At 38.5% G+C, this 23080-nt stretch overlaps 1 protein-coding gene across 5 annotated transcripts in view; it reads right to left on the bottom strand.

Annotated features, from left to right (window-relative positions):
- The window catches only part of LOC110023368 (haloacid dehalogenase-like hydrolase domain-containing protein At3g48420), a 76709-nt gene that overhangs the window by 37639 nt on the left and 15990 nt on the right, over positions 1-23080 (bottom strand). For 4 of the 5 annotated variants that reach the window (XM_020722754.1, XM_020722751.1, XM_020722752.1 and 1 more), the window contains 2 exons: positions 10131-10201; positions 4650-4808 (listed from right to left, as the gene is read on the bottom strand). In XM_020722754.1, the coding sequence (XP_020578413.1) occupies positions 4650-4808; positions 10131-10201 (230 nt within the window). The remainder of the gene's footprint in view (positions 1-4649; positions 4809-10130; positions 10202-23080) is intronic. The other variant, XM_020722750.1, reaches the window with a different exon arrangement.

Raw genomic sequence — 23080 nt, 5'->3', positions numbered from 1 at the left:
CGCCCCCCCCCACGCAGAAAAAATCCCCCGAAGCCACACTCGTCGGCTCGCCTCCTCCCTGCGACGAAGGAACCCAACTCTCCCGCACTCGCCTGCTCGATCCCGCCTCCCTCCTCTTCGCGCAAAAGAAACTCCGCTCTCCTGCTTTGATCTTCTCTGCATCGAGACTATTGACTCCTTCTTTCTCAGTCACCTGCTTCGACTCGCTCGACTTCGCCTCTTCACCTCGGCACAGAGATCTTTCCTCGACTCCTCCCTCATGCACCGAAGCATCATTCTTCGGTTCGACCCCGTCTCTGCACTGAAAGCATTCGTCTCTTCTTCCTCTCGCCCGACTCCTTTCTCTACACCGAAGCACTCACCTGCTCGCCTCTCCTCCGAGCTGAAACACCGAAGCTTGGCTCCCCCTTCTCCAATTTAAGTTGCAGCGCCCCAACTGCTGAAAAGATAAACAGAGGCTTCTAGCGCAGGTAAAATCTCAAAATTCACCCAATTAATTTTTTTTAAAAGAATTTGATTGTGAGAAAAGAATCAATCTCTTACCCTATGAGGTTATCTATATATGATTATTGATGAGGAGCATGAAACACAAGACATTTCATTTTCAGTAATTATTTTGTTAGCGCCAAGCTTTAATTTTTTTTTTATTATTAATTAAGTTAACTCATTAACGGCGCTGCGAATGTTAATTGCTTTACCTTGTGTCATTTGTGGGATGGTTTACTCGGATTTATACAACTGTCTTCTTGCATGGATTCTTGTTTCCTGTTGCTTTCAACATGTTGACATTCATACCTCTAGGAATATGGTTAAAGAGAATTATGCCTCCACACCTTAAATTATTTGTTATTATTTTTCCAAAACTAACTGTGTCTTGCATTGGACGAAGCCTAGTTCAATTTGATTATGTCATATTGTCTAGATAACGTCTAAGTTATGAACTGCTCTGTTTAGGCAAATGTTTTTTTTTTTTTCCAATTGTATTGTTGGGGGTACAGATATTTATCCTCATGCTTCATAGCTTCTATCATTTCAATTTTGATCAATTTATTGGTTAAGATGATTCAATAATTGTGAACATGCTATTTTGGATGAATTCATACTTCAACTCTTCTTTGGCAACTGGAAGTGAGCATGAATGCATTTAACCCGTGATAGTAAAGGTGATGTGAAGAGTCTTCTTTGATGTGGTTGACATTACTGGTTTCCATTATCAATTTGCTAGAGTTAGCATATTTATCCTCTTCAGTTCTTACATGCCACAAGATTTTGATGCATTTACTTGCTTAACACAAGGTTTCCACTTGCATACATATACAGCGTCCAGTTCTTATGAGTTTATATGCCCTAAATTTGGAACTTAAATACTTGCATGTGTGACAAAGGAATTCTTCCGCTGCATACTATACATTGTTTGTGGATGGTTTAAACATAATTTCTTAAGGGCTGGTCTACCTACTGTTTCGGGGGTATTAAACCCATCATTTGGTTGCCCCTGCTCGATCCTGTCACCGTTTTTTTTTGGAGTCATTTCAGGTGTCGATTTTGGACTGATTTCTTGACTGATTGCCCATTGTTCGGAGTTTTTTTTTCGGGTCATCGGAGTTTTTTTTTAGTGTCATTGTGGGTTAACCTTCTCTTTTCGTGTGTTTCTGTTATTTTTGTTACATTGTTAAGTCATAAAGATGTGGATTGATGATTTAATTAATTAGAAGATATAGAAAACCTCAAATCACCTTATGCATAAGTTAAAGTGTAGGTTTCCTAGAACTTTAAGTGCACACCATAGGTGAGTCAATACACTTAACCCTCAGTGTAGGCTTCCTAGACTTTAGGTGCACACCATATGTGAGAGTCTATCCACCTAGTCGTCGGTTTAGGCTTCCTACACTTTAGAAGCACACCCTAGGTGAGAGCCCATCCACCTAGTCCTCGGTTTAGGCTTCGTACACTTTAGAAGCACATCCTAGGTGAGAGCCCATCCACCTAATCCTCAGTGTAGGCCTCCTAGACTTTAGGTACACACCCTAGGTGAGAGCCCATCCACCTAGTTCTCAGCATAGACTTCCTAGTTATTAGGAGCACACCCTAGGTGAGAGCCCATCAACCTAATTCTCAGCATAACATCCCAAGGTTTTAGGAGCATACCTTAGGTAAGAGTTCATTCACCTAATCCTTAAATGCACAATGAAACTTGGCACTTGACCCTGATTCACAAACTGATCAAGACACTAGACACCAGGATGTACCGAGTCGTAGTCCATGCTTCCTTAATTAAATCAACAATGAAATTCTCATAATGACTTAACCTACAATAAAACCCAGTGCATCGGGATTTGAGCTTAGATACTACACTCAAATCCTTCTGACAATTGAGGAAATTTCTTAACGCCGCATATGGATCATCGGATTATGATAAGTCTAGGGTCTAGGTGGCGAGGGCGATGATGACATTGCTTACGTGTGCTTAAACGAGATATACGAAGTGAGATTATTAGAATAGTATCTCCTACCTCAAGGATCTTCAATAAGGGAGAAGGAAAGACCCATGATACTATTCCCCGATTCTTGGTGAGATCGTTGCCCCGACACTCTTAGGTTGTCAGTAGCTCTAGCATGATTAGAGTGACTAGCCTGTGGACTGAGTGACTAGCCTGTGGACCGTACCACTTTACAAAATATTTACAAAAATAAAATAAAAATTTCTTTTACATGTACATAAAAAAAAAAGACAAAAAAAAAAGACTTGAACAACTTTTGCATGAAAACCTTTCTATGAAAATTTATAAAGGTCAACGGCTAGTCACTTGGATTAAGGTTAAGAACTACCTCCTGTAGATTGTCGAGAAGCAAAATTCTTCCACCCTCCACAATCATTTGCTGGGAGCACACACAGCCCAGCTTTGAGCCCCACTTTCACAAATGTATTATACTCAGTTCTATCTTTCATGTGATTATAGGTTTCTTTTGCTTGTGATTTCCACTACTCGTTTTTATGAATTTCATGCTGAATTTTCTTGTTTTATTTATTTTTCTTGCAAGTATGTTTAAATAATGCTGCAAATCACACTACGCTCGCGCTGCAAATCACACTAGCAAATCACACTACGCTCGCAACACTAATAACACAACAGTAGCAGATGCCCAGGTACGTTTTTATAGTTTAGTCACAGCATTTTACTTTACAGTATTTTACCTTTCAAGTACTTTTTTTATTTACCTGCAATCTACTCATTCTGCATGTAAAGCCAAACTTTGACACCAAAACTGTGAAACATAAACTACAATTTTCAAACATCTAAACCCTGGAGCTGTCACGACAACAGAAGCTTGGAGCCAACTTTGTGGGCAGCACGACGAGGAGCTTGGAGCGAACAATAAGAGGATGTTCTTCAGTATTATCCATTCCTAGTATAATAACAATTCATAGGACTTCGAGGTAGCTCGCCTAGCGCGACGTAAATCCTCACACTACCTTTTTAGGCTCTTGTACAACCATGTTGTGCGACATGAGTCCTAACTCGACTTAGGTTCCGAGGTTGTCGTACGGTACGATGTAAACCCTCATATTTCTGTGGGCTATTTGCATAATCAAGTGTAAGTCCCAAATAATAAAACTGGCAGGATCAAACAATTAATTAACATCGTCTCAAAAAAAAATATAGCCACACCGTAGGATAGTCCGGGATGTCACTGAGGTTTCTCCTCAGGACCTATGGCGTCCCCTACCTGTTCCTTCCCCCTACCTGTTCCTTCCTTTGAACTCCTGAAAATAAGTGTTCCGCATTCAGTCATTCCCACTTGATTTTCCTCATCCTATGTTGAAAACCTGAACTTTGAATTCTTGAAGACTAGAACCATTGATCGTTATCGAGAGTTTTCCCAAGTGACTCCCGTCATTTGGGATGTAATTAACTATAGGGGTTTGCCTCTATAGGGAACTTGGAACCCAGGTAAAATAAACCCTATTTAATCTTTGTATTAAATAGGAAAATTTGTCGGTCATATATAAAAAGTTCGCAGACTAAATGGATGTCGCAAATCTCTTAGTTTGCAGAATTGGGTCTATCGTCGAGGTCTACACTTATCTTTCGGGAGGGTGTAGTATTCGCGGTATCAGACACGATTATGCAAATTATTTGACGAATGAGATCCACTTGGTCTCATTTTTCAAAAATTAAAGCATACTAATTTTAAAACTCAAACTATATATCTTTTATACTTAAATTAAATTTTAAAAATTATTTTCATATTCATATTTTCAAATCAATCGAAAAGTTGACCGACAATATGACATTACTCTAACTATACTCTAGAACAACGGAATTATCAAGAGGCTTAATGTTACAAATTGTCATGTACATTGATCGCTGTATTTAGGACCCTTAGATACAATACACAGTGGCAACTAACATAAGGAGACCATCAACCTTTTGATACTTATACTAGCAAGAGAAGCATGGAACCCCGACCAAAATGAGATGCAATTTAGAAATACAAAATATTTCCATCAAGAAGAAACAAATCTGAAATTTTCTGCTATTTTGGAAAAAGGAAAAATGATAAACAATAAGAAAAGACAATTAGAATATTTTGAATGGCTTCCCTTCAAAAAGAATTATCTCACAGACAGACAGATAATAGACAACCTTTCAACGCCAGGTCTCAGGGGAAGTAGCTTCTTCTCAATAAGGGCCATAAACAGCTCTGTCTTCCGTTTGTGAAGAGAAGCTACAAATGCTATTCTTTCCTCCTCAGTTTTTGGTGCTTTTTCTGGCCAACCGGTCTGGTTAAAGTAAGCAGTCATTCTATAGTTCAAAGAAGAATAATAAGTATCAGCTTCACAATAAAATAAGAAATAAAAAACCTATCACTAACACCTTCACCTTACACCCCAAGCAAGAAATACAGCTCTTATATGGAATCAAGTTCATTTATTTTAATAAGTTAAACCAATATTAGCATAGAACAAGAGCTGCAGTTTATCGGAGTTAAAATATGTTACTACTAAAGAACTAGACATTGCCACTCCAGAAGCTTTTGTACATAAAAGTTCAATTTCCACCGCATCTGAACTGTTGATTGAAGTAAAATAAGTATGATCAACAACTTTCAATTATCACCCCAAGTTAAGAAAATATAGATTGTTAGAAGAGAAATCACTCAATATAAAAATAGAGAGATGAAAGTAATTTGTCTAGGCATGAACAAATAAACATACATGATAAAGTAATAATAGACTAATTTCCTGATTTAATATTTCCAAACTTAACCCTCCAATCAAGAACAAATATATCAAAAAACTCTGGCTAATTACATTATCATGAGAAACATAGAGAGCCCATAACTTTAAAAATTCTAATCACTTGTTCTAAACTAAAGACATGAGGCATGACACCGTGTTTGATAGCAGGCTATCCAAAATGAAACTACAATCTATTATGATGTTTGATTATTTTATGGAACACAACATTGCCGATAATGTAGATGGAAGAACGACTGTAATAGTATAGTACCAGAAGTGTACAATAAGAAAATCAACTCAAGTTAAAGAGTATTTTCCCACATCATTCCACATGATGAATTGACTTATTCAGCCTTCGCACCGAATATAGCCACAATATTGCTTATGCTTTTAAAAGCGACTAGATTACTTCCCACCAAATGCAATATTATGAAGATTATGTTAGGCTAAGTTTGGTTATCCTTCCACCAAATAGTATGCATTTAGCTCTTCTCACTTCCATCCCGAACACTACTTCTGATAAGTCACTTTATCTCGAGTGGATTTTGATAATCTCATTCAGCATTCCCAGACATCCGCATATGCTTGCCATGCCATTTTCTCGTATAGTTATGTTGCAATTGGTAGTTGTAGTCAAACTAGATTCTACATTCAGATGTATCTTCACATATGACAAGTAATCATCACTTATTTTGCTCCTTTAACATGTCCTCTCTCCCACATGTCCTCATTGTTTATGGTCACTCCTCCCTTTTGCGGTTGGAAAAAAATTTGTATTGCTTTCCGTGGTTCATCTCTCTCATATGTATTACACACGTTCTCGAGTTTTCTGTAAATTTACTTTCAATGTATAGTACAGTCTTATTTGTATCAAAAATTGCTTTGTAACATTTATCATTCTCATTGTCTATTTCAAAATCTAAATATTATGAAGATGGTTGGTGAACATGTTAAAATTAGTGGAATCTACTATCTTTTTTTTTAGAAAGCCCAAAGGCGAATATATTAATAAAAGGAAAGGTGCAGATAGTTTGGATGACAGGGCCTTTAAATTGGCACCCTAACCACCCGGCATACAACACACACGTAGAAATACATGTATACCCAAAAAAAAGATTAAAAAGTAAACATAGAAAAAAGTAAGCCAACAGTCTGCCAACACTTGCAGATTCACTTAACATGTGAAAGATCCAATTTAGCCTTGTCTCTATCTTTGGTTCTAGGTCGGGAGTCAGCTAACAAATTGTTATTACTGTCATTACCCAAATAACTAATGTATCATCCATCAAGTTTGGTAATAGGCCTTCATTCTTCTTCCACTTTCTTGAAGTATAAACCACTCATTCCTCATCTGATGATTGACTCATCAGATCAGTGGATTGGTCCAAAGGTGGTCAGAAAGCGTTAGGCTGATGCACATCATGAGCCCCATGTGCCTGAGTAACAGTAATAACTTGCTCTTCCTGATGAGGCGGTAAAAACTCAGTAGAAATATTTTCACCCGTTACATCAACGATAGGTTCTAGGGCATGTGAGGTCTGAAATATCTCCCCCGCCCCCACGAAAGGAGGTTCCATATACGAAGAACCTACTTCATGATTGTGTGGAGGCTGAATGGTTGACATATTACCTGAGAGGATAATTGCATCTTGACTTCTGATGATCAATAGTATCAATAACTTGGAGCAGATCAGGAGGGAGAGGAGGAATCACTGCCTCTGGCCGAGCACTTTGCTTCTTTGGTCTGAGATGGGGGTGTAGATGGTGACATTGAGAACTGGAGTGGCCGAACATACGACAATTCGAGCAATACTAAGGGAAAGACTCGATCACAACCTTTTGTCAATATCCATGGTGTTGTATGCCTAACTGAATTTCCTCATAAGCAATTGAAGTGATATCCCTGTCAACAAGTACCCTGGCTGCAAGATTAAAAGTAGTAATGTCCGTTTTGAATGGTTTACCATAGACTGAGGCAATAGAGTACAACATTTTTTGAGTAAAATAATAAACTTTCAGGACAGGGAGGCGAATCCAGACCTGAATGATTGGTGGTTTCGTATGTGGGTCAAAATTCACCGACCATTTCAAAATCTTCATAACTCTGCCATCAATCCATTAACCTTCTAGCAAATAAGCATGTGTAATCATCTTTATTATTAAGTTGAATAAGAATGTGTTTTCCATCTAAAAATCCAATTTTTCGCTCCCCAACAAGGTGCAAAATCTCAAATTCCTTCCGAATAAGCTCCATTTTAGTATGGTCATATAGAAATTTCCGACCAAATTCAGACAACAAGAGGAAGTGAGTTGATTACATTAAGCTTCCGTAAAAAAGATGGCTAGCATTTCGTTCTTCCTACCAGGTTTCTTGATGCCTCCACCAACTCAAACGAAGAAGGGAAATAGCACGATTTAGGAGTACCTGAGTCGTAGACACCCACAAGGGCAGCAACATACGATCTGTCCAAAGCCATCACCAAAAGAGAGGCGCGGCGATAGGACGGCAAAGTTACAGTGGACGGAAGAGCAAATATCGAAAGAGGGATCAACGGTAACGCCATCCAAGGAGAGCAAAGGGCGGAAATGCGAAATGCAAAATCTTTATTTTGAGCCCGAGGAAAGGCCGAATTGCACCCATACGTCCTTCAAAAGACGAAGGACTGCGAGAGGCAGCTGAGACAACGCCCCCGAGCCCGAAGACTTCTCGGGACGACGAAGTATGAGCCGCTAAAGCCTTCTCGGAACGACGAAATACGAGCCGATGGGACGCAAGGCGACGACGGCGAAATAGGCGACGAAAGAGACGAAAGACGAAACAGTGCTAGATCGACGAGAAGATGCAGTCGAGCAAAAAAACCTGGGTTCGCCTTAGGCGAAGCCTAGTAGAGCGAGAGCGAGATCGACGAAGCCATACTACAACTTCATCTACATTCTCTTCCACCATCACTCCATATCAATGGCACTGTCAACTTGTCATTCAGGTTATCGTCCACCACAACATTTTCATAAGTTTATTCCCTACCTTATCATACCTCTCTAAGTTTTAAGTTAATGATTACGAGCTTGACAAACATCGTTAAAACTCATTCACATCATCCACATAAAGTCCTAGTAGCGTCACTTTTGAGTAGTTCATTGGGATAATGTCCCTAATCATCTAGGTTTAAAATATTTTATTTGTTTTATCAATGATCATTCACATGCACCAAGATTTATTTATTAAAATGTAGCTATGATGTTCCATATGTATTTCACAACTTATGTCATGAAATTACTAACTAATGTGTTATAATTAATGCAATCTCAATTAAAATAATTTTATGTTGACAATGGAATCATTCACTTAACCTTTTGTCCCTAAATCTCTCAATACAATAAGCTTGCTAGACATAAGTAGATGTAGATGTTCCATATAAAAGTTCAATGCTACCTTTAAGGTGATAATGTGTTAATTACTTTCTATTTCATTACTTGGTTTCCCTCAACAGTTTCAAGTAATGTCATCACTCACTTTGTCCTGTATTCTAAGCAAAATCAGTTACAGTAACCACGAAGTTCTCTGTCCACTTCTTTGTCCATTCATCCGATATTAATGACACCCTCTTCCCAAAACATTCAATGTATCTCTTTACGCTACTATTGTTCCTTTATTATTGCTATGGTTCCATCACTCATATTTATGCCTTCACAAATGCAACTTGCTAACTATTTAAATAATTCCTCTTCTATATTTTCTTCTCTCCGCGTTCCCTTCCTCCAATTACAATATGCCACCTTTTTCTCCACTCACATATATGTATGTGGCGATCTCTTGTAGCCAAAAGGACTACTCAAATCAATAGGAGCAACTATTTTAACACATTCCCTCATTTGTTGGACTCGACTTTGTCTGAATTCTTTTGTCAATCACCATCAATCAAGACTAGACTTTACTTCAAATGGATATCAATAATGCATTCATTTATGGCAATCACGTTGAAGCTATTTACATAGAGCAATTATCATATTATGTTGCTCAAAAGCAGAAAAAATACCATTTAAATAAGATCATGCATAAATTTAAGGAAGTTCTAAAGATTAGTTCAATGACTTTTGCAATGCTGGTATAAAGCTCAGCCTTCGTAGCAATTAAAGGTAGAGATTCAAATGAACCAAGCTTTCCACAAGTTGCTTGTGACTTCGTTACATTAAAGCACGTTCATAATTATTTGATTAACTAATAGAATGAACTTGAACACTTTTATAAATATTCAATTATATTCATGAATAACATCATTTAAAGCTCGTGAATAAGCTCTCAATTACAGCTTGTTCATGAACACTATCATTTACATATTTATTTTTAAGCTCAACATGCATATTTTAATACGGTTCAGTTATTTTTCCAAACAAGTTGTTGATATAAAATTTGAGTAAAACTTAATAAAAATTCGATTATGGTTCATTTATTTTGTTCAATGAGCAGTTCCCTGATGAACTAAACTCGAATAATTCCTATATGAACTAACCTCGAATCGAGCTCGAGTCGAGCTCAACCAGAATATTTATAAACAAGCTCAAGCTCAAACATTGTCTTAAAAGCTCGAATCAAGCTCAAGTTGAGCTCAAATATGCTCTTCATAAATGTTAAAATTTAATGCTTATCCACCAAGATAATTTATTTGTATTTATCTAAGAAAAAAATCAACTCCATGATTTATACAAGTTATCTTAAGCAGCCGATGCAGCTAATAGAAAAAGAGCCATCGGTTTTTTAGAAGATGTGATACCTTTTTATTAGAAAAACAATTAATAAAGTCTAGTCTTGAATTTGCTAACAATAATCAGAAAGCTTGTATGGCAAATAAAAACTCAACTCAATAGTAAAAAAATGAGATTTTACCTTTCCTTGCCACCACCAATCTTCAACAATTTACCATATAGTTTAACATCCCATGTAACACGCAACCCCATCTGTCATATAAAGGAAATTATAATAACTTAGATTCTGATAAAAACGGATTGCGTGGAGTCAGCAAAAAAAAGTGAAGCATTCAAGATCAATAACAAAAAAGTGTGATAACCAATCAAGGCCCCTTAAAGATTACTTAGCTTAAAACTCATATCCAACAGAGTAGTTCAACGCTTGAAAATAAATCCATAACAAATGAACGATGGAGGCAAATCTATACCAAAAGAAGGGTGATGGTTGCCTTGTACACATTTTCTTTTCAAGCAATTATTCTTAGTAAGGAGATTTTATGCGGAAGTTTGAATTATTGGTCAGAGTCATTATATGATAGTTTGGCCAAAAACTGAGATCTTTTGTCAAAATTGATCGTAATATATAAATCAAGGCCGATGAAGATAAATACCCACATGAAATAGAATTGTTCAATACGTTAAGATAAATCTATCAAAAATAGCTTATGGAGAATAATTGTATTGTGAAGTTTTTCTATTTTATGTCATTACTTTTAGAAAAAACCCGTGTACTAGTTTGAATTAAACAGCTTTTTAGGCTCAAAATGAAATCCTTTCGTTAAAATCGATTATAATATTTGAGCACAAAATCTGATAGATTAGCTCTCCTTGTTAAGGCACATAAGAGTACTAAGATTACTCACAAGTCAAATTATTGAAAAGAATGTGCGTAAAGAAACTAAATGTTTAGATACCAACCATAAGCTTAAGTTTTTTAGTAGGTTTACCCATTAGATTATCAACTTGGTTCATTCTCTAACAACCGGTATCATAGCTTGGTTAAGCCATATAAAGACCTAGCAATTAATGACAAAAAATTCAAGATCGACAGTTGAGACTGTCTTTGAGAAGATTCATATTGAAGGCTAAATTTATCAAATAAAGCAACATCAACCGTTGTTGGAAGCAAAACCAACATGAGTTAATCAATAAAAATGGAAAACTAATGGGCAAAAAAGCACTAGGAGTTATCTGATTGCCTTTAGCAATGAATGTTGCCTTAAAGCTTTTTCATGAAAATGTACTATAGGCAAAATCAAGGTATCACCTAGCATGTAGTAAAAGTTATATACTCAACAAGGACATCTTATGTAAAAATTTTATAATCTTAGAATGTCTGAAGGAGCCTGTATTGTGGAACAGATCAATAAATTCAATTTGTTTACTAGCCAATCTAACTAGTTAAAATCACTTCTAATGAACTTTGTCCTCAAGAGCGTTTTCTGCTTTTGTCTCAGCATAAAAGCTGAAACAGAGTAGTGTTCTGTGAGACCAGCCGCAAGTTAGTCTTTTGTTATTTATTATTGTGGTTATAAATACGGCCAATATGTTTAGGATTAGGGATATGATGAGATTATTAACTTGAGTCTTAAGATAAGTTGGGAGAAATCACCTACCTCTCGAATTGTAGGTATTAGGGTTAGGGTTTGAAAGAGATTGCCTACCTCTTGAATTATAAGTTCTTATCTTTTATGTATTCTTATTCTGTTGTTTTGTGTTATTGAAGAAAATATATGCTTGCCCTAATTTCTGTGGAAATTCTTCTTAATTCGTATCAAATTGACATCATAGCATCTGATTATGTAAAGCAAAGACAGGATCACGACATTCCACAGAATTTTTGCAATTTGAGCTAGTTGTGAAGCCAACGAAATCACAATGTGACCTGACCTTGTGAAACAGTCACGATTCCAACGAGCAAGAAAGCCTACAATAAGATCGTTGCATACATATCTATGGAATCACGAGTTGGGAAACCTCCAAATTGGGATCGAGGCATACAACGTACAGCGTCCATCGTGACCAAACCCCACAATATGGTTGCAATTTGCACTAGCTAGGATGCAACAACAGGATCGCAACAAACAATGTAACTTGGACCTTGCGATACAATCGTGATTATTGTAGTTCGGGCGTACAGGTGAATCTTGCGATGCAATCGCAATTGGAGCTAGTTGTGTTGGCCGAAGGGATATTGCAAATACAGGGAAGCAAGGGTGGAATCGGGCTTGCCTTAGTCACAACACAATCGAGATTTCAGTGACTTGAGAAGCAAGGAACAGGATTGCAACTTTCGACCTCCGGGTACATTTGAGATTTGAGCAACGACGAGATCACAACAAAAAGTAGAACTGCTTCTATGATCGAAAATCGTTCTGGGAGTAATGTTAGCCAAAAAATTAGAGGCTTTGGATAAGAAATAAGAGGTAGAGGTGAGCCAAATTAGATTTAAAATGGAGTGTTTCTCTTCCATGGAGGGACGGGTCTCGTCTAGAGAGAGGAGGATGGGGGGAAATTCATGACCCTAGATCGTGGAATTTCACACAAAATTGTTATCAGAGGTCTAAAGCCTGAATTTTGCATATTCAAGGATGTGAGCGACAATAGTTGAAATAAATATCGCGACATTCGGAAGGCTCAAACAAATAGGAAAAAGGCAGGATCGAGTGAAAGCGTCAGGAGCATATTCAAGCGACGGCATCTGGTGAGAATTTCAAAACATCTAGAGGATTTGAACGAGTGACAACAGGCAGAACAGTATGGAATGCAATTTGAGGCTAAAAAAATCGATTTGAAGAATTTTGGATTGAAACAAGAAACCACTGTTGGTTGGACACTGGCAGAGGGTTGCATCCACTAGCACCAGTGAATTTTGTTGCAATAGCCTTCCCGACGAAAGCGATTTAGGAAAAATGATGGGAACGGATAGTCTACCTCTCGAATTGTAGGTGCTTATCTTTTATATATTTGTGTTGTGTTGTTTTGTGTTAATCATAAAAATATTTGTTTGTCTTAATTTCTATAAAAATTTGTTTTGGTTCATATAATGTTCATAGTCAGTGATCATCAAATAAGCTAAAGATATCTAATAGCACAAGTCAAGTGAAATACTCCATCCTTTGATCTAAAAGTTAATAACATAGCAAGCCTCAAAACAAAACCAATCATCGAAACAAAGGCTGATTACAATTGTGAAACAAGCAGCAACAAATATATGATAAAAGAAATAAAACTAGAAGTTGCCCAAAAGCACCGTGGAAAGCTAGGTCATATGATGAAAAATTGCTATAAACGAAAAAGGAAGCAAGATCAAGGTCAAAAATAAGAGATTGTGACTATTTCTATGAAATACATGCAAGATGTGTAGATTCTTACACTTTAATGAAATCATAGAACCCTCCACCCCCACACCCACACCCACACCACACGGGTCAATTTATCGAAAGGTGTTTCTAGTTGATAATGAGTCCTTAAAACAACATAGACATCGGTGGAATAAAGCCTAAAATTGCATATGGAAACACCTGAAAGTTATTAACGCAGGCGCTACAAGCGCCCGCTCAAATACGAGGGAGTCACAAACGCACTTGCTTATTTACGTGAGCGCCACAAATGCCAGTCGGTTATGTCGACTGGTAATGATACTCCCACTGTTAACCAGTCCAGGAAACCGTGCGAGAGTTTCTCGCCTCTTCTACACAGAGCGGGACTACTGCCGCTCCTACTCATCCCGTGCTCTTCTTCATATGGGAAGTATTTTGATGGCTATTTTCTAAAATTTTCTTGCCTCCTCACCCCTTCCTTTTGTGTGGGAGTTTCCTTCTTTATTTCTTTCCTTTTTTTTGATCAACGAGAGTCTATAAATTGTTATTTTCTTATTATAGTGTTCAAGTTTGGGCTATATTTGCTTTCAAATTTTCTATGTTGAGTCATTTTCCCTCTTTCTAGGATTGTATCTGACTACAGGTGGTGCTTCGGTTGTATCCTGATCTGAGATGGTGTTATATCCTTCCAATCTCCTCTTATCTTCTTCTTGACCCTTCTCCTACCTCTTCCCTAGTCATGGCCACCCCCATCTCCCTCCACCATTTTGCTGCCACCTCTACTATCACCACAACTTGTTGTCGAGCCATGCAGTCCCCTCATTTCAACACTCGTACTCCTCCCCACAACCACCTCGATTGCCCAGGCCTCCAAGTCATCTACCCACATCCCGCCACACCTTTCCTGCAGGAACCATGCTATCCAGCTCACCTACAACCCATCAAACACCATTCCAAACTGCCAGACAGCCACCCGGCCTTCCCCACCTTTCCCTGACAATACCATCGCTTTCGGATCTCTTCCTCCAGCCCTAATCGAAGATTAGTCTATTATTATATTTTTTTTTCGATTGAGTTGTGTTGTAACTCTATTTCTATATTAATAAAATTTTGTTTTTGTATTCAGCTAAATCTTAAATAATTTAGATATCATTGGTATCAGAGCTAGCCTCCCACCCTAGTCTCATCCTAGAGTTTCCTAGCATCCACCCATACCTAAGCCACATCCCCATAAATTATTTTTTCCTTTTAATTCCCAACCCTAATCATGCCACCACTGAGAGATACACCATACTCGACCCAGGACGAGATTCAACGAGAAATCTGTCGTCTGCAACGAAGACTAGCAAAGTTGGATGATGGAAACCAGGAAGAGATTACCTTCGACCATGATCTAGAGCGTCGAAGGAAAGACAGGGACGAGGAGTTGAATATGTTCCACAGGGAAGATCACAGTGAAGAGCAATATCGACCACGTCATTTTGGTATCCAACATTAAAGGAGGCAGAGAAAAGAGGCCTCTTATGGAGGCCAGTAGAACTTTGGCATCAAGATGGACCCCCTAGAATTTGAGGGAACAAGGACCTCGATGAGTTTCACGACTTGTTGCAATCAGTCAAACAAATTTTTGAATATAAAGATGTACCAGAGGACAAGCGAATCAAGCTGGTTGTGATTAAATTAAAGGAGACTCCCTCCTTATGGTGGGAAAATTTCCAAAATTAAAGGAGAATAAAAGGAAGTGAGAAGATAGCAATGTGCGAGAATATGAAAACAATACAGAAAAAATACCTCACACTGCAGTATCGCCAAGACAAGTTCCTAAAGCTCCACAACTTGCAGGGATCTTTCAATTGAGGAGTTCGCAACCCAGTTCGACCACCTGCAGTTGAAGTGCGAACTGACAGAGTCAGAGGAGCATACGATAGTCAAATACCTCGGAGGTCTAAAGCCCGTCATTAGCAATTTGGTATAGCTACAACCATACTCGACGTTGGGAGATGTCTAGACACTAGCCTTGAAGGTGTTGAGACAACAGAAACAAATAAGAAAACAGTCATCCTTTAGACCACCATCTTCAGCTAAGCAATCAACTGCAACTTCTACAGCAGATAAGGGTACCTCAAGAGGAAATAACAAAAGTGGACAGGGAACTGATAAGGCAGATTAGAGTGGGAAAAAGCCAGAGAAACCTAGTTCTTCCAATATAGTGCCGACCAAAAAGTGTTTCGGGTGTCACAACTACGGTCGCATAGCCTCTAGTTGCCCAAAAGGTAGAGTTTTCACATCACAGATCAAGGCACTGTCAAGGAAGTTGGAGGAGTCAGAAGATGGTTTAGAAGAAGAGCTTCTAACTCCACTGAGATGAGGGAGAAGCATTAGTAGTTCGGCGAATACTGTAGTCCGAGCCAAAACAGGGCCAATCCTAGTTAAGCCATAGTATTTTTCACATCAGTTGCATTGTCAAGGGCAAGGTCTACAACCTGATCATCGACGGTGAGAGCTACGAGAACGTGGTGTTCACATTCATGATGAAAAGTTGGGATTGAACACAGAGAAGCATCCCCAGTCATATTCTCTTACCTAGTTGAATAGGTGAAATGAGATATGTGTAGATCAATTATGTCTAGTTCATTTTTCCATCAAAGACCAGCTACAAGAACAGGTATAGTGTGACCTGATACCTATGGACACTCTGTTGGATAAGCCTTGGCAGTTTAACTGCAAGACTAATCACGACGGTTTCAATAACACTTACTTTTTCAGGAATGATGGGAAATTTATTGTTTTGCTACCAGCAAAGATGCGAAAGGCGAGAGTGAAACGAAGGCAGCATCAGTTCCACGGACCACTTTCCTACAACCAGTTAAGGATGCCCCTGTAGCCTAGCACTAGTCCTCCTGGAAGGAAGCGAGAAGGAAAGGGATATACAAGCACTACTGCAACTATTACTACAGTACTTTCAGGATGTTATGACTGACAATCTACCAGAGAGCTTACCGCCACTAAGGGACATCCAACATGCAATAAACCTTATGTCAGGATTGTATTGCCAAGCCGACCAGCCTACAGATTGAGACTTGTGAAGTACGAAGAACTAAAACGACAGGTGCAAGATCTCATTGCGAGGGAACTAGTCAGAGAACACACCATCCCGTGTGCGATTCCTACCCTGATGGTGCCAAAAAAAGGAAGGATCATGGTAGATTTACATCGACAGCAGAGCCATCAACAAGATTACCATTAAGTATTGATTTCTCATACCCTCTCTTAGACTAGCTACTTGGATCTACTATATTCTCAAAGATCTACTTGGGCAGCGGTATCAACAGATACGGATGAGGTCAGAAGACGAGCGGAAGACCACCTTCAAGACATGGGATGGACTTTATGAGTGGACTGTTGATCCCGGTGAAATATAGTTGTATAAAAATTATAAAGTTGACTCTGCTATGCAACGGTGTCAAAAGCTTGATGTAATATTTTATGAATTAGAAATTTAAGCAATTCATGTTAGAATTCTACACAAGTATACATATCGTTATCAAGTAATAAAAGACTTTCTATGTAAGCCCCAAATATCGATCTCATTGGGAAGTATGTTCATCGTTATCAAGTAATAAAGAACTTTCTATTTAAGCCTCAAATATCGATCTCATGGGGAAGGTTTAAATTTGAAATAATAAATTTACTAGGAAATTCCCAGAAAGTCAGAACGAAATTACTGTCACTAATTTCTAATGTTGAGATATTATCAGAACTAACTTATTTAACTAATAACAAAACTGCAGTACAAAGTTTAAACAGTAACTACTAAACTATTAAACCATATTTATGTGATGAAGATTTCTTATGTGAAAAAATATCTTTATCACTACAATGAGATTTTGGTAAAATGAGATGAGATAAATGGTTTTAATATGTATTGTGTCAAACAGGAGCAGTTATAATTCTCTACCATGATATAGTGTTATAGAAAATCATTGGCTAATCTCAGGTTTAGTCCCTAAATTCGTGGTTATGTTAGGAGGATACAGACTCACACTCCAGAGCCCCCATTTCCCTTCACCTGAAGGCTAACTCTCACTTTAGTTTTTAAACACTAAGACCGAATTGGGGATTTTAGTCTGTCACCCTAAAGATTCTCCAATTCTACACCCAACAAAGTATATTTCCCTATTTATTTGCATTTAATTCCATAAACGAAATTCTTTTTCATTGAATCAAATATGATCCTCACTTTGTTGCAGAACTCATACTTCATTTCACGGATCATATATTTCACAATATATTTTAATAATTCAATTGGTCAGATCGAAAAGTAAATTAAGTTTGGAGTTAAAAAATCATCACAATTTATTTTATATTTTAATATTGGCATGTTTATATTATCTTTTCATTTCACCATATCTCAGAGTAGGGGGAAAGATAAAGTAAACTATTCAGACTTCATGAGAAAAAAATAACAAAACACAGAAAAAAATAACAAAACACAAATTTCATATATAAAAGAAAGTTCATACAACACTTATATGAAGTTCTTTCTCAAAGCAAATCTCTTATAGCTTCTTCTAAGAAATATAGAAAGAAAAAATTTCTCACTTTTCTCCTTCTCCAACACTCTTAGAGAAGAGTTCACACTTAATCTCACACCAAAACTCTAAATTATAAGAACAATAGACTCTAAATGTTTGTGGAATGAAAAATGGAAGAATGTGTGATCCGTAGAAGGTTGAATTGGGGCGATGAGATGTCAAGAAGAGTCACTTTTCTGATCAATTTTGACCTCAAATAAAGCCTAGAGTCGGTTCTCGAATAGGTGCCTCCAAAAACTCTTAAAAAAGCGTTCACATTCGTCAAATCTTATAGAAACAGGGGTTGAACCGACATTGGCGATGTCGGCGCCCGTTCTGGCGTCATCGGTGCCAATGTTCCGCAATTTAATTCGCTGCTATCTGTCAAACAGCGCCGTCAGCGCTGCTTCTCGCGCTGTCGGCGCTGAACAAATTTTTAACTTATTCATTTTTGCTCCAAATTTCATTTTTTTCTTCATTTTTGTTTTAAGTTCTAAAATTCAACAACATGCAAAAAAACATAAAAATATCTTCTATTAAAGTGCAATATCAACAAAAAAGTGTATAAAATATGGGTGTAAAAATGTATATATTTCTGATGTATCAACGGTTATATCTTTCAGTCAGACAAACACACCAAACACTTTCATGAGGTTGATGAACCAAGTATTTCGGCCTCAAATTGGAAATTGTCATAATCTACTTTGACAACATTTTAGTATGCAGTCGAACATAGAAGGATCACTTGCATATCCTGAGAGCAGTATTCGAACTACTGCGAGTCGAGCAACTATATATCCATCCGATGAAATGTCACTTCATGGCAAGCCAGATATTTTTTCTGGATTACATTGTATCTAGTGCGGGTATTCAAATAAATCCCGCTAAGATAAAAACCATTATCAGCTGGACCACCCCACAATCGCCACCGAGCTAAGATAATTTTTGGGGCCAGCATTATTATATCGGAGATTCATCAAAAACTTCAGCATTTTCACCTACCCACTGACCGAACTTTTGAAAAAAAGTTTGCTGGACAGCAGCAGCCCAAGATAGATTAGACACACTGAAGTAAAAGGTGACTCAGGCGCCCGTGCTAGCACTACCAAACTTCTGATACGATTTGCCGTCAAAATCAAAAAGTCTTTCCACATAAAATTAGGGAAAACACAAATTTTATTTCAATAATCCCAACAATTCACACGAATACAAAAAATAAGCACCTACAATTCGAGAGATAGCAATCTTTCCCAATTACTATAACTCAATAGGTAGTAAATCTCTTCCAGAAACTAAACCTAACACTCACAACTCAATCGCATTCATAAAAACTAACCTTAAACATAACAAGTCTATTTATACCCAACAATAATAGTAATAAAAGACAAAATTGTCCTTAGGCGTACAGAAGACAAATTTGCCCTTAAGCTAGACACCCTTATAACAATACTTCCCCCCTTCCCCAAGACACATTGTTCTCAAGGTAGGAAAAATGAGTGTTGTCGCTCTTCCCACACCATTGTCTATATTTCTTCATTCCCTGTCTCTTCATTCAATACTATGTGAACTTGTAGCCTTTGATCCTTACAACGATGTCCTGGGATAAACTTCTCATCACACCGAAAACATAGCCCCTTGGATCGCTTCTCCTGAATCTATGTCTTTGTAAGGCGCTTAAGTATTGCTCCTGGTCGTGGTCCATTATTTGTGTCTCGTGCAGCCTCCCTTTGAACTTACATTGTTTGAACTTTTGGCATCGCCATTGTTGCAAAAGTTCCGTACGACGCCCCATCTGTGTTGCTCCTCTGGTTTTCTTCATTTGGTTCTTATCCTCCACCATATGGACTAGCTCCATTATCTCCCTCAATCCTTGCGGTTATAGTAATCAGAATGTTGCCCATATGTCAGACTTTAAGCCCTTCATGAAATTTTCCTCTAGTTCTGCTTCAAAATTCCCCCACTGTCCTCACAACAATAGTTCAAATCTCTCATATTGCACGACTATCCCCTCCTGAGTCAAGGCAAAGAATTGCTCATGTAGGTCTCCTTCCCGAATGACTTGGAAACGTTCAAACAAAAAATCCTTAAATTCATCTCACGAACAAATCGGATATCAAGCCTCCCTCCACTAGAATCAAATTAAGGCTTTCCCATCCAAACATAATTCTGCCACCATGAATTTCTCCTCCCCATCTAATTCATTCACCGTGAAGTATCGCTCCGTTAGGTACACCAACCAACGTGTGGCTTCCCCCTCGAAGATCGACATCTTCAACTACCTAACTCTAACATCTCCACCCCTACTTCATCTTCCTCTGTTGTTTCCCTCCATGTATCGCGAGTACAACTTTTTCCTTTGACCATTGTCATATCACTTCCATGTTTCTCTCCTTTATTTTTCGTGCTCCTCCAAACCTCTGGCATAATCCATTCTCCATGCTTCAACACAACCGCATCCATCAAAAATCTTAAATCCACCCCTAATAGCAGCCCTGGGAGGAGGTTCATGATGTTGGATGTTTTACTTATGTTCCTCACATTCGATCTATTTTTCTTTCGATCTTGCCACAAATTCTCTAGTCAACCTTTAGTTAGAGTTTGTAAATTGAGTTGTCGACGGGTTTTTGGATTGCTTCTCAATGAGTCTCTTTAGCATCTCTCGAATTTCCCCCATACTCTCAAATCGATTTTCAATTCGGTTTTCCATGGAAGAAAATCTATCATTTATGGTGGCAAACATTTCTTCAATCCCATATCTAATTTGGCTGATCTCTTCAAACTTTTTTTCTAAATCATCCACTTTTTTTGTTGTCATCACTCCCAAGAAATTTTGATCATAAAGCACGAAAAGACCTGCACACTTAAATCCCGTCGATTGATTTGTGGGCCTATATCACGAGAATGTATGTCTGTCACCGATCTGAATAGCGCTAGCACAAATAAGCTGCCAATCTGCGGCAGAGGAAGTTGCAGAGAGACCTTTCCTGCAAATCAGCGGCAGAACGCCAGAGCTCTTCCTGTAGGTCAGCAGCAAAAGTAAACCAGCAGGCAAAAGCTATTCCTACAAATCAGCGGCAGATAAGCTCTTTAGCGACAGAAATAAATTAGCGGCTGAAGGAGCGGGGGATACCACGCTGGGCGGATCAGCGATGCTTCAGGGAGTCTGGCTGATTTACTTTCAGAGGCAGAAGCAAATCAGCGGCAGATCAACTCTTCAGCGCAAAAGCAGGAGGGGGAGGCCAGCTGCTAGGAAAGTGAGGCAGTTGTTGGAACCAGCAGAGGAGACCGGGGACGCTGAATCTAGGGTTAGGCTCTTATACCAAGTTTATATAATTCATCATCAAAATAGAACCGTTCTTCCACATGAAATTAGGGCAAACACAATTTTATTTCAATAATCCAAACAACTCACACGAATACAAAAGATAAGCACCTACAATTCGAGAGGTAGGCGATCTCTCTCAATTCTTACAATTCGAGAGGCATGAAATCTCTCCCATAACCTAAATCAAAGACTCGCAACTCAATCGCATGCAAAAAAACTAACCCTAGACATAACAAGTCTATTTATACCCAACAATAATAATAATAATAAAAGATTAAATTTTCCTTAGACAATCAAAAGAAAAGTTTGCCCTTAGGCTAGGCCCCCTCATAACAACTTCAACCAACTTTTCGAAGTATAGTGTGATGCCTTCAGCTTAGGGATCGGGGCACTGCGAGGACACCCAACTGTTTTTTTCAATGAGAAGCTGAATGAATCCACGGGGAAATAATCAACATAGTATAGGGATCTATGTTAATGTTAGGGCCCCGGAGCACTAGAGTCATTATCTATTAAAGAGCAAGTTCACGCTATTTACAGATCATTAGGCCCTAAAATTCCTCAACAACCAGAGCAAACTGAAAAGCTGACGCTCCACCAGAGTAAAATTTATAGCATTATATCAGTTTGTGCTAAAACACAGGGCGGAAAGCCAGAGTCGGGTAACAGATGCACTAAGTCATCAACAACTGTTGACCACGTCCATGCAAGCTCAGGCTCGAGTTGTGGGTTTCTAAGTCATAAGGAATCTATATGAAATAGATGAAGAATTCAAAGACATATGGGGGCAATGTCATGAGAAGCAAGCAGGACAGTATTACCACACAAATGGATACTTGTTCCATCAAAGTCAGTTGTGCATTCCCCGATGTTCACTAGAAGATTAGCATGTCACTTCGGCAGAGACAAGATTCTCGCCCTTGAAAGGAAGCATTTTTTTGGCCAACTGACAAGAGATGTAGAGCGACATGTTAGGCGGTGCAGAATTTATTATCTGACAAAGATAATGGCTCAGAACGCAGAAATGTACACATCACTTCCAGTACTAGAGGTACCGTGGGTGGATGTCCGCATGGGTTTCGTGGTGGCACTTCCAAGGACCCAAACAAATAAGGACTTTGTAATGATTGTAGGAGATAGATTCTTAAAGATATACCACCTCGTACCCTATCATCGGATACTAGATATCTCTCACATTGTCGATCTATACTTCAAGTAGATTGCAAGGTTGCACGGGATTCCCAGGACTATCATCTCCGACAGAGACGTTAAATTCCTGAGCAACTTCTGGATGACACAATAAAGAAAGCTAGGCACCAAACTCCAATTCAGCTCAGTAGCTCACCCACAGGCAGACGAACAGACAGAGGTAGTGAAAAGGAGTCTCGACAACCTCCTGAGGTGCTTTGTGGGGAAGAATATAAGGCAATGGGATATTATTCTAGCCCAAGCCGAGTTTGCCTACAACTGATCCCATCAACCATACTATGGAACGCGCTCACTACGAGATTGTGTGCGGTCGTAATCTTCTCACGCCACTTGAGTTCGTACCACTCTTGTCATATTCAGAAATCAGTGAGATCGTCGTTGAAAGAGTTCGCAAGATTTAGAAACTTCATGAGGAGGTTAGCAAAGAGATAGCTAAACATAACCACAAAAATCAGACACGGGCGAATAAATCCAAAAGGAAAGTAACAATCCACGAAAGCGACCGCATATAGGGCTGTCAAAAAAGCTCGTTGTTCGCGAACAGTTCGTGTTCGGTTCGTCAATGAGTTCGTGTTCGATTCGTTCGATAAGTAAACGAGACAAACGCGAACAAATTTTTTTCGTTCGGTTAGTTAAACGAACCAAACACGAACAGTGA

The sequence above is a fragment of the Phalaenopsis equestris genome, unplaced genomic scaffold (assembly GCF_001263595.1).
Source record: "Phalaenopsis equestris unplaced genomic scaffold, ASM126359v1 Scaffold000224, whole genome shotgun sequence".
NCBI classification, from domain to species: domain Eukaryota; kingdom Viridiplantae; phylum Streptophyta; class Magnoliopsida; order Asparagales; family Orchidaceae; genus Phalaenopsis; species Phalaenopsis equestris.
This window is presented reverse-complemented; position numbering and strand designations above follow the sequence as displayed.